The sequence below is a fragment of the Gekko japonicus genome, unplaced genomic scaffold, assembly GCF_001447785.1.
Source record: "Gekko japonicus isolate JY-2015 unplaced genomic scaffold, Gekko_japonicus_V1.1 scaffold855, whole genome shotgun sequence".
NCBI classification, from domain to species: Eukaryota; Metazoa; Chordata; class Lepidosauria; order Squamata; family Gekkonidae; genus Gekko; species Gekko japonicus.
Window position 1 is genome coordinate 3436 of NW_015168073.1, and position 11610 is coordinate 15045.

An 11610-nucleotide genomic window follows, 5' to 3' on the forward strand; every position below is an offset into this window, starting at 1 on the left:
ACCGAAATCTAAGGATCATTTAACAATTACAGAAATAAGATTTAAAAAGAGGAGAGAATTATAAATATTACATGTTTTTGGAGCCATGAATCTGGAAATAATGAACTAAGTCTCACTGGAAGAACTGTATAATGTAAAAAACGATTGACATACCATTAAAGAAATATCTCATGCACTACTGACAACAAAAGAACAACAAATGAATTTATACCGATGCCTGCCCAGTCTCAATTCAGTTCAAAGGGTTACTGTACAAAGGTAACACTCAGGTAAGAAACCTGTAAATGAAATGTAACATACCTTTTTATTTTCACCAAGGACGGGCACAGTTGTTGGCCAAAATTTCCTAAAAGAAAACACCATAAGTAGAGTTTAATGGCAGATTTGTTCTGTTTCTGTCCCAGAAGAAAGAGCTTTTTCTCCCTACCCACCATCTATAATGAAAAAATATATATACTCGCTTCTGAAGGGCCACGTTTGTGCAAGGAAGTGAGCCAGCTTATGAGACCGAGACTTGGCTCAGAGTGCCTCAAAGTAGCGGAGGTATTTCCAGGATACAAGCAGGCCCGTAACTACAGTGGGTCTTTTGGGGGGCTCGGCCCCCTTTCTTAAAGGCACAGCCCCACAAGAATTTCTCCTGTAAATGCTTTTTTCAATCATTTAAAAACCTTTTTTTCAAAGGCGTGTGCTCCTTAAAGCAGAGTTGACTAATCCCCGCACTGAGCGAGGGGGTTGGAGTAGGTGACCTCCAGGATCCCTTCTAACTCCGTGTCAAGAAACTGGTCTCCTTGAAGAGAGTTTTTCTGCCTAAGTGTTAGCTTTCTGGACTACAGGAGTCATTACCCCCACCTGCCGGCTTGTTATCAGAATGGTTGCTTAGGCTGGCGGAAGTGATTAACTTGCAGCAGTTGAGAACTGTCATCTAAAGTGGTTGACAGCTTGCAATTTAGAGATCTATCCTGGTAACAGCTTTCTGTTGGCTAAATGGCTTTTCTTTCTGCACTGAGAGCTTCAGCCCCACCAGAAGAAGAAAAATTGTCCCACAAGCCACAAAATCCTGGCTCCAGGCCTGGATAGAAGGATGCTCCTGGCCCAACCTCTGATCCCCAGAACCATCCCCAGCCACTGCAGGTGCCTTGGATTCTACAGCAGCCACTTCTCAGTCTCAAACGCCAGGCTGACTTTATACCCAAGACGAACCTGAGCTCTCCAAAAATTCCATACAGACTTCTACTGTCATACCACCCAGCTTCCCAGTCTCAAGGAAAATGAATGGCATAGAAGTGCCTGTGGGAGATCATAAGCACCACTTTGTCTTCTACCAGACATCCTTAACAGATAAAATGGATTAATGGTTCTAAGCGCAAAGCACAGAACATTCTCATATCTTTGGATCATTCAAAGCAAAACAAACAACCTTCTGTCCTTGCTTCAGGCAAGACCCAGTTATATTTCTCTGGGGTCTAATCAGAGGAGGAGGAGAAGGAGATTGGATTTATACCCCACCTTGGCGTCTCAGAGTGGCTTACAATCTCCTTTCCTTTCCCCTCCCCAAAACAGACACCCTGTGAGGTAGGTGGGGCTGAGAGAGCTCTCTAGAGAACTGCCCTTGAGAGAACAGTGACTGACCCAAGGTCACACCAGCAGCTGCATGTGGCAGAGTGGGGAATCAAACCTGGTTCTCCCAGATTAAAGTCCGTGCTCTTAACCACTACACCAAACTGGCTCTCCAAGAAACTTTTGAGGCAAGGAAATGTCAGTTGTGTGCCCAAATAATTCCAGAAAGCTATTGGTCTCAAAGCTGAGACGCCACAATTGGTCTCAACACAATGAGGAGCACAAAACGACTACTATTAGAGAGTCCAAGAGAAGAATGGAAATACAACATCTTGCTTCAAGTGTCAGAATCAATATTTTCAGTGACATCTCAAGGAACACTTACATCTGTACTCCCAGAAAGCTCAACAGAGCCACGTCGGGCTGTTTGTTTAGACGCAGAACACATTCCCAATATACATCTTCTTCTCGTTCATTGTCCAAGGCGTACAGCATAAACAGTGGAGGGTAGAGCCGAGGTAACAACACAGGAAGCAGCAACCCAGAGCTGGTGACCACATAGCTTAGGAAGAGAAAAGGGAATAAGAAATGCTTTAGAATTTACACTGAATGTAACAGAAGCCTGTGAAAAATCACAGGAAGATTGCCAGCTCAGACATATTTGCTCGTTCCTATCAACAGCGCACGCACAAACCGGTGAGGCAGAGAACACATGTGAGAAAATGGAGGACATCAGAAGTCCCCCTGTCTTCTGCACTTCACCCCACCAAGAGCAAAATACTCTTATGTCAATGAAACGATGCACTTATTCCTGAACAGTCTGAATGTTCATGAGCATTCCATGGCACCACATCATCTAAGACTGTGAGGAAAAGGATCATTTCAATAAACTCATATTTATCTCTGGTCACTGCTGACTTTGCAATAACTCATCTGGTAGGCAAGGAAGGCTCGTTGGCTAGTGCCTGCCAATTTTCAAGGACCTTCCAATCAAGTTTGAGGGGTTTTTAAAAATGCAAATTGACAATTTTCCAGTAAAATAAAATATAATGTATGGAGATGCAGTTTCAATACAGCAACCATATTTTGTTTGTGATTTAAACAGAATGGACACTGCAACTGTGTGGAAATATGGGCTAGAGTCTGATTTGTCCAAGTTGACTGAGTTTGTAGCAGAGCAGGGATATGAAACCTCTAATGTTTAGCATTGCCTGGGGGCCACGTATCTCAAGGACCATCTGTCTCCCTCTGTGTGCCAACACCAGTCAGTGGCCACCCTTTCCAGGGCCTTCTTGGTGGTGGCCTAGATGCTGTGGAAAAGAGCTGCTTTTAGAATCTCAGGCTGTCCCATCCGAACTCCCTTGAATCCACAGTGGTGGATTCAAACAAAGAAAACACAGCTGCAGAGAAAGGTAGTCTGGATTTTTAAAACAAACAAATAAGCACACCAATTTATTCCCTGACCTACATGCTTCTTTTTAAAGAGTCTGAATATGTTTAACAAGAACCAAGCTGGAGGCGAAATTAAGACCCGGCTGAGCTAAACTCGCATGCAAGACCTGGATTCCGTGACAAAGGCCAGTTATAAGCATTTAAAATGAATAAATAAAATTTTCGGTTTTGAACACAGCCAAAAGATCTTGGCAAGATCGGCTCCATAAGCAAACGCCACTAATGTACAACAGCTTCCTCCCTGATTTGCATCCGGTACTAGAGAATCCAGATCAAAGATGCACAGTCCCGTCACTTGGCTTATTCTCTCATGTACCTAACTGAAGCACACGGGAGGTGGGGTGGGGTGTGGTGGGAGAGGATGCCTGCGGGAGAAACAATGACCCAGTTTTCTTTCCCAGATCTGTCTCGTCAAACTCTGGCTCCAAAACAACTCACTAAAATCGGGACCCAAACGAGCCCTGTGTCTGAATTAACAAAAAGATTCTTTAAAAAAAATTCTACAGACCCCGGTTCTGGAGACTCTGGCCTTGAGTCGCTTTTTCCACTGCAGAAGGATCGCCTCCCCTTGGTCTCGGTTACCAAAGGCGGAATCGTGCTGCCCTCTTCAGGGAGGTCAGGGAAGAGGAATCTTGAAACCAAAACATACAGAATGGCAACCAAACGTCCAGAATCTCACAGTCATGAGAATGGTTGTGACCCCCCCATCCCGTTCCCACAGTATGTAATTCACTGCAAGGGGGAGACCACAGCAAATTGAAAATGGCGGCCTTCTAGTCTCCCCCGACGTCGCTCCTTACCTGATCAGCTGAAATATGCGTTTGAGGTAGGATTTTATTTCCCTGACTGCTTCCTGTAACAGCCGCCGGTTGGCTCCGACCCCTACGTAGGTCATTCGGTATACAGCCACTAGGGTCTCCACAAGTTTCCCCAAAGGATGTAAAGGGGTATCACATGCCTGAAAAGAGATGAGGAATATTAAAGACCCGACAGCCACACAGAGGAGAGAGGCTGCAATTGCAAACGGCACGTTTAAGATTCTTAAATACTGTACATTCAAAAGTTATGAAATTGGCCAGATACATCCCATACGCATGTCACATAAATCGGAGCCGGCTGTTCTAAATTATTTATCGTATTTAATTTTCTTTTTAAAAATCATTTGTGTTATTTACAGTCCGCTTTTCCCACAGGGACTCATGGTGGATAACACAGAGCGAGTCAGTACAATCCACAAAATGGGATAAATGCTTTAAAGGTAAATGTTTCCCTTGCTCGAGAGCTAGTTGAATCCGACTCTAGGGGGTGGTGCTCATCTCTGTTTCCAAGCCGAAGAGCCAGCGCTGTCCAAAGACTTCTCCGTGGTTATGTGGCCGGCATGACTAAACGCTGAGGCGCACGGAACGCTGTTACCTTCCCACCAAAGTGCAGTTTCTTGCTTTCGAACTGCTAGGCTGGCAGGAGCTGGGGCCAGAGACGGAAGCTCACTCCGTCATGCGGCACTCGGGTCTTGAACTGCTGAACTGCAGACCTTCCGGTCTGCAGCTCAGTGTCTTAACTTCTGAGCCACCGTGGCCCTATAAATGCATTAGGATTTTAGAAATCTGGAACCACCAGAAAGAACTGAAGCGTAGAATAAGTACTAATGCGACACATTAAGCAGTATAAAAATTACATAATAGGATGCCACTTGCAATAAACTATACACAAGAATAGGGTAGGGACCACATTCTCAATCTTTTATCCAAGTAAGTTTGAGAACTGTTTTGTACAGTGCAATCCTATTACCTTCATCAACGGCCTATATTAACTACGCATTACCTATATTAAAGTTCTTGGTATAAAAAATTCTTGTAATCTTTAAGAATTTGTAGCAAGCAGGGAAAGGAACTGGATACGGTGCTCTTACAAACCTATCAGTACTACCTAATGTGCACAGGTTGAAGGATTTTAGTATGAATATAGGGAACTACACTGGAAAGGTTTTCAGGTTTTTATTAATTCTCCTAGAAAAGAACTTGCATACTTCTTCTACATGGCCCACATGTCAGTTTGACAAGTATGGTTCAGAAGAAGATACTGGTGAAGAATTCAATAACCTAATGGAAGACAGCCACTATTTATTGTACTCTGATACCAATTGCGAGATCAGTTCAGTCTGTGAACAGGGCAAAACGTGAATGCTTACACAACAAATAAACCTGCAGTACTCATTCATGGTCAAGATACCTTTATCAGATACTTCTTAATGTTCTCATATTTCTCCAGGGTGAAGGCACCAACATGCTGCGGGATGAATTCCAGACTTTCCAGTGTTTGAGCGTGCGATCGACTCAGAAGTTCTGGACTGTAATGACAGAAAGGACAAATGGACATGGAGTGAGCATCTAGAAAAGTTTTCCAAAAAGCAAAATAAAATGAAAACTTTAAAAGAGTATGGAATGTAACTGCATGACTTCGGAAAACAAACAAAAAAGTACCTGTGGAATTGATTTAATTCTTAACCCTAAACATATTGTTTCTTGGTCATCTAGAGGGCCAGTTTGGTGTAGTGGCTAAGAATGCGGACTCTAATATGGGAGAACCGGGTTTGATTCCCCACTTTCTCTCCACATGAAGACAGCTAGGTGACCTCAGGCAAGCCACAGTTCTCTCATAGCTGCTCTCTCAAGAGCAGTCCTCGAAAGAGCTCTCTCAGCCCCACCAACCTCACAGGGTATCTGTTGTGGGGAGGAGAAGGGAAGGAGAACGTAAGCCGCTCTGAGACTCCCGAGCGAAGGGCAGAGTATAAATCCAATCTCCTCCTCCTCAAGCCGCTCTGAGACTCCCGAGCGAAGGGCAGAGTATAAATCCAATCTCTTCTTCTTCTTCAGCGCAGGGTAGCGGTTAAGAGTGTCAGACTAGCATCTGGGAGATCCAGGTTCGAATCCCCACTCATGCCATAGAAGCTAGCTGGGTGACCTTGGGCCAGACGCACTCTCACAGCCTAATTTACCATCCAGGGTTGTTGTGAGGATAAAATGAAGGAGAGAAGAACTATGTAAACTGCTTTGAGTCCCCATTGTGGAGAAAGGCAGGGTACAAATGAATAAAATAGTCATAGTTGTACAGCTTCCATTGTGCTTCCTTCCCTCTGGCAACAATTTTTAGCTTTTTTTAAAAAAATCACAGCATTACAGATTAAGTGCAGAAAACATTTTTTAAATTTTTTAAAAATACTTCTCCCCCCCCCACAAAATGGTAATCGAAGCCGCTTACAACATATTGAAAATTACAACATTAAACTCCTTAACACATCCACACCAATAAGTCTAAAAGAACCTAAAGAAGGAGCTGCCCAGTAATGAAACACATCCAAATAAAAAGAACCAGTATTAAAAGTCTTCCAAGAAAAAGAAAGTAACAGAGAACAGAACATGTTTAAAAACCAACTCTGGTGGTCTAAATCACTTCGGAGCAGTGTTCCCTCTAAGCTGAGTTAGTGTGAGCTAGCTCACAGTCTTTTAGCCTCCGGCTCACACATTTTTCTCTTAGCTCAGGACGGATGGCTCCAGAGCAAACTCATTTATGCAGTAGCCAAATCGCTCGCTCACAACTTTAATGCCAGCAGCTCACAAAGCAGAATTTTTGCTCCCAAGACTCCACCGCTTAGAGGGAGCATTGCTTCAGAGGATAAGACTTCTTCACTGGGTGCCTAAAGAAACAGAAACTTGGTGTCAGGCGAGCCTCTGTGGGGAAGGAGTTCCACAATGCAGGCACCACCACCGAGAAGGCCCTGACTCTGATGCATCCCCTCTTCACTTCAGTATATGGAACACACACCAGTGCTCTGATTCCTGTCACAATGGGCAGGCAAGTAAATTTGTGGCTATCTGTTTCTAACACATCAGGAATTGAGCAGCCACTTGTGCAAACGTCGTTTTCTGTATTTTTGATGTAGGTCCTGATAAGCAGTGTATCTTCTTTTTACCTATTTGCTCTACTCTGCTAACTATCATCTCTTGCACGTATGCATTTCCCCCTTTGCTACATCCATTCTCCCTTCTCTACTTTTCCTACCACTTAAAAGAAAGTCCTGATCAGCAGGTGAGGCAAAAATACGCCACACTAGATAACCCACGGGTCTCCAACCTTTTTGAGCCGGGGACACCTTTAGAATTTTGAGAGGAGTGGTGAGCACCACCCCAAAACGGCTGCCACGGGAGGCGGAGCCCGAGCCAGTATCTCCTTCCTCACTTTGCAAAAGAATCACAGAAAGGGAAGAAAAAGGGATGACGAGAAGTCCAGGGAATGTGAGGAAGAAACAGAATGGGGAATAAAAAGAGAAGCCTGAACAGGGCCCTAGACAGGATTTTTGACTCCGGGGGGCATTTAAATAAGTCGGGGGGGGCACCCCCGCACATACCCCCGGGTTGTGTCAGGAGCAACGAGAGAGTAAAAGGGTGCCAGCAGGCAGGGCAGGGCAATGGCTCAGCATGGCAAGGCCGTGGCGCGCATGAAAAATAAAATAAAATAAACTGGCTAGATGGGAAGTTGGGACGCCTGGGCGGTAAGTCGGGGGGGGGGAGCCTGGCCCCAAGATGCCCCACTGTAGCTACAGGCCTGAGTCTGAAGGGGGGATGGAACCACAAGGCTGGATACTTCCCAGTCCTCCTGATCCCCCAATGGCTGCAGCTGCTATTGAACCCATGGAAAACCTTTTCATTTGAGTGAGGGCAGCCAATAAGAAGCCCTGCCTTACAAACGCCCCGCCTACTTTCTGGAAAGCTCAGCCGGAGGCACCAGGTAACCAGGCTGGGAAACCTTGAGCTAATTTCTTCTGTCCAGGTTCACGCTGGTATCTCTGTATTCCACCACTAATTTCATACAATCTTAGGATAGTAAAAGCTTCTGAAAGCACAAGTGGGATTTCAGAAATGCATCTACCTCTTCATATAAATGAAAAGAAGCTGCATGTATTCCAGCACACGTCCCAAAGAAACTCAAAGCAGCCTATTGTGTTAAAATAGATGAATTCCATGATGCTACAAAATCATTGCCCTGACCTGGATAGCGCAGGCTAGCTCAGTCTCGTCAGATCTCAGAAACTAGGCAGGGTCTACCCTGGTCAGTATTTGGACGGGAGACGACCAAAGAGGTCCAGGGTCGCTACGCAGAGGCAGGCAACTGCCGAACCACCTCTGAATGTCTCTTGGCCTGAAAACCTTACGGGGTCTGTATAAGTCAGCTGTGACTTGACAGCAATAAATATACACACACACACACACACACACACACACACACACACACACACACACACATACAGGGCTCATTTCTTGCAGGAGCTCACAGGAGCGGAGCTCCGGCAGTAAAGAGCCCAGGGGGCGGGCACATGCAACAGGCCCCACCCCCTGCTCCCACCGGCCCTCAGTCAGAGCAAGAAGCAGCCAGGTAGGCTGCAGAGCCCCCCCCCCTCTGCGAGGACAGATCTGCATGTCCCCCCCCAATAGCTAGCAATCCGAAACAGTCCAGTGGAGCCTGAGCGGTGGGTGTTGCCTTCTGACATACTTCCAGTGATGTCAGGGGGTGCGGCATATGCAAATAAGTTATGCTAATGAGTTATGCTAGTGAGCTCCTGCACCTCTTTTTCTACGAAATGACCCCTGTGTGTGTGTGTGTATATGTGTGTGCTGTTTGCAGTTCTTCTACCCTGCACTACTGACCTGTCTTTGTGTTGACGCCGATTGGTTGTCAAGGCAACCGCGATGTTGTCCCACGCTTTCCACCGGTCCCCTTGGCCAGGATGCTCGCAGCCTAGCTGGTGCCAGCATTCTTCAAACACTGCCTTCCACTTCTCATCTGCAGGAACGGCAAGGACTCCGAGCTTCCGCCTGGTGACAGTGAGCAATAATGGCAACGCGTGGAATTATCTTATTACACACACACTTCCTCCACAATACTGAGTTCGGTAATCAATACCAGCATTTGCTTTGCCGCCAACGCCAACTACACTGCCCCCGCTTAAAGAGTCATAGGCTGTGGCTCTTTCTTGTATGTTTCTCAAGGCGACTTTTCCAGGCTACAGTTTCTACACAATGAAATTGTTGGAAAGAATTAGCACAAATGGGGGTAAACCGTGACAAATTTACTAATCATGAAATATCATGAATTCAGTTTAAGGGAAACACAGCTTTATGACGGCTTTCGTGTTAGCGGGATCCAACATTCTTCCAACTGAATGAAGTACGGAGCCCATCTTCTTCCCTTTAAGAGTATTTCCCCCATTTGGAGGATTATTGTCCATGCGGACTTTGTCTAAGATCGTGGATGTTTGTAAAGGATGAAGACTGTAACTCAATTTTACTTATGAGAATTGCTTTAATGTATGCTGTATGATTTGTAGAGTTACAATTGCTAAAAATACAAAATGAAATGATAACACACTTAAAATGAATTTATGGAATCTGATGATTAGTATGTTTGTCATGGTTTATCCCCATTTGTTGTAATTTTTCTGGGATTCTCTCTCTTAGTTTGCATTGGAAAGAATCGGCACAGCACATTAGCTAGTATGAATGTTTGGGATGCTTAATATAAAGTAGGTTAGTCTCCCTAAATATAGATTACTAATTGGTCCTGAAGATGCGGTCTACTTCTGCAGCTCCCAATAAGCCGTAACTGTCAATGAGTCCTGCCAATGGGACTATGTATATATATTCTTCTCTCTGTTCACTATAATGGTGCTATTTGAAAAAGCTATGAAGTACAAATATATAAACATATACACATGTGTGTGTATGTGTGTGTGTGTGAATGTATTGGAAAGTGTCATCAAGTACAAGTGTGCTTATGTGAGTGTGGTGGAAAGTGTCATCAAGTACAAACATATAGGTAAAGGTAAAGGTTTTCCTTGCTCGAAAGCCAGTCCATCACATGGCACTAGGGCAGTGATGGCGAACCTTTTAGAGACCGAGTGCCCAAACTGCGACCCAAAACCTACTTATTTATCATAAAGTGCCAACACGGCAATTTAACCTGAATACTGAGGGTTTACTTTAGAAAAAACAACTCATACATTAACATAAGATGATCCAAACAAAGTAAGGAAAGCAATCCCAAATGCTTTCGTTTACTTAAAATTATTTGGCAGAGAATTCGACACTTTAATGATGGTCTGGGCCTGGCTGAGGCGATGGCACTCGTGCCCACAGAGAGGGCTCTGAGTGCCACCTCTGGCACCCGTGCCATAGGTTCGCCACCACTGCACTAGGGTCTCAAACTGCTGAGCTACTGACCTTCCGGTCTGCAGCTAAGTGCCTTAACCACTGAGCCACCGCAGCCCCATACAAATGCGTTGTGTTGGCGTGTGAGTGTGGTGGAAACTGTCATCAAGTCACAGCTGACTTACGATGACCCTGTTGGGTTTTCAAGGCAAGAGGTGTTCAGAGGTGGCTTGCCATTGCTTCCCATCCAAATACTAGCCAGGGCCAACCCTATTTAGAATTAAAAACATAAGAATACGCATCAGATTACCATCATGATCGGGATGGCCCAGACTACCCAATTTCATCAGATCTCGGAAGCTAAGGTAAGAATACGCATCAGATTACCATCATGACTGGGATGGCCCAGACTAGTTCAATCTCATCAGATCTTGGAAGCTAAGACGGGTTTGGCCCCGGTCAGCCCTGGGATGGGAGGCCACCAAGGAAGCCCAGGGTTGCTACGCAGAGGCAAGCAATGGCAAATCACCTATGCAGTGTCTTGCCTTGAAACCCCAGGAGGCTGCTAGAGGTCATGACCAAATAGCTGGACTCTGGGACTTCCTCAAGTCAACCTTATTAGTTGGGCAGGTTCGTACGAGAAAGGTGCTTCCCGATACACACTTGAGCGAGGCCGCTCAGAGCTTTATCAGCTTAATTTTATTCATCCTCTTTAATATTGATCTGGGACAGGGGTCCCCAGCCTTTTTGAGCCTGCAGGCACATTTCGAATTCTGACACAGCACGGTGGGCAGAGCAACAAAACGACTACCATGAAATGGTTGCCGCGGGAGGAAGAACCAACCACAAAACGGCTGCCACAGCTTAGCTTCAGACACAGGCCCAATTTTCGTTGCATCAAAAATCGGGCCGTCAAAGCGGGGGATTTCCCACCCCCCGGCGCCATTAGGCAACCCTAATAGCCAATCAGAAGCCTTGCTGGACAAAAGCCCTACGTGGTCCCGCCCACTTCCTGAAATCACTCGGTGGGCACTAGAAAAGAGGTTGCTGGGCTCCACGTTGGGGGAGCCCCTCGTCTAGGGTGACAAGCAGGGCAATTATTTCTCCTGTCGATAAGCAAGACAGCCCTCGCACCCCGGGTGAAAGACGAACTGGAAAGGATCAAAATAAACTTAGACCTAAATCCGGCACCACCTTATCCCACCACCCTGAAGTAATTTCAATGCTCTAGATACGCGAGGCCAACTCTTTCCTTAAGGGAAGAAAAGGTGACAGCAAAAATTGAAGAAAAAAAAAGATTCTGAACTTCAGGACACTTCACGACTGCAGCTTCACAGACACCGACATGCATTTATTCATAGACCCCCTAATGGTGTGAAAAGCAGCTCCCAAGAATTTG

The 11610-nt window shown here is 45.5% G+C and overlaps 1 protein-coding gene across 1 annotated transcript in view; it reads right to left on the reverse strand.

Moving 5' to 3' along the window:
* Positions 1-300: 300 nt before the first annotated feature.
* The window catches only part of ALS2 (ALS2, alsin Rho guanine nucleotide exchange factor), a gene marked incomplete at its 3' end in the record, with an annotated part of 74607 nt that continues 63297 nt past the window's right edge, over positions 301-11610 (reverse strand). The window contains exons 25-30 of the mRNA XM_015414627.1: positions 8712-8879; positions 5239-5356; positions 3810-3967; positions 3518-3640; positions 1943-2119; positions 301-346 (exon numbers count right to left, since the gene is read on the reverse strand). Coding sequence (XP_015270113.1) covers positions 301-346; positions 1943-2119; positions 3518-3640; positions 3810-3967; positions 5239-5356; positions 8712-8879 — 790 coding nt within the window. The remainder of the gene's footprint in view (positions 347-1942; positions 2120-3517; positions 3641-3809; positions 3968-5238; positions 5357-8711; positions 8880-11610) is intronic.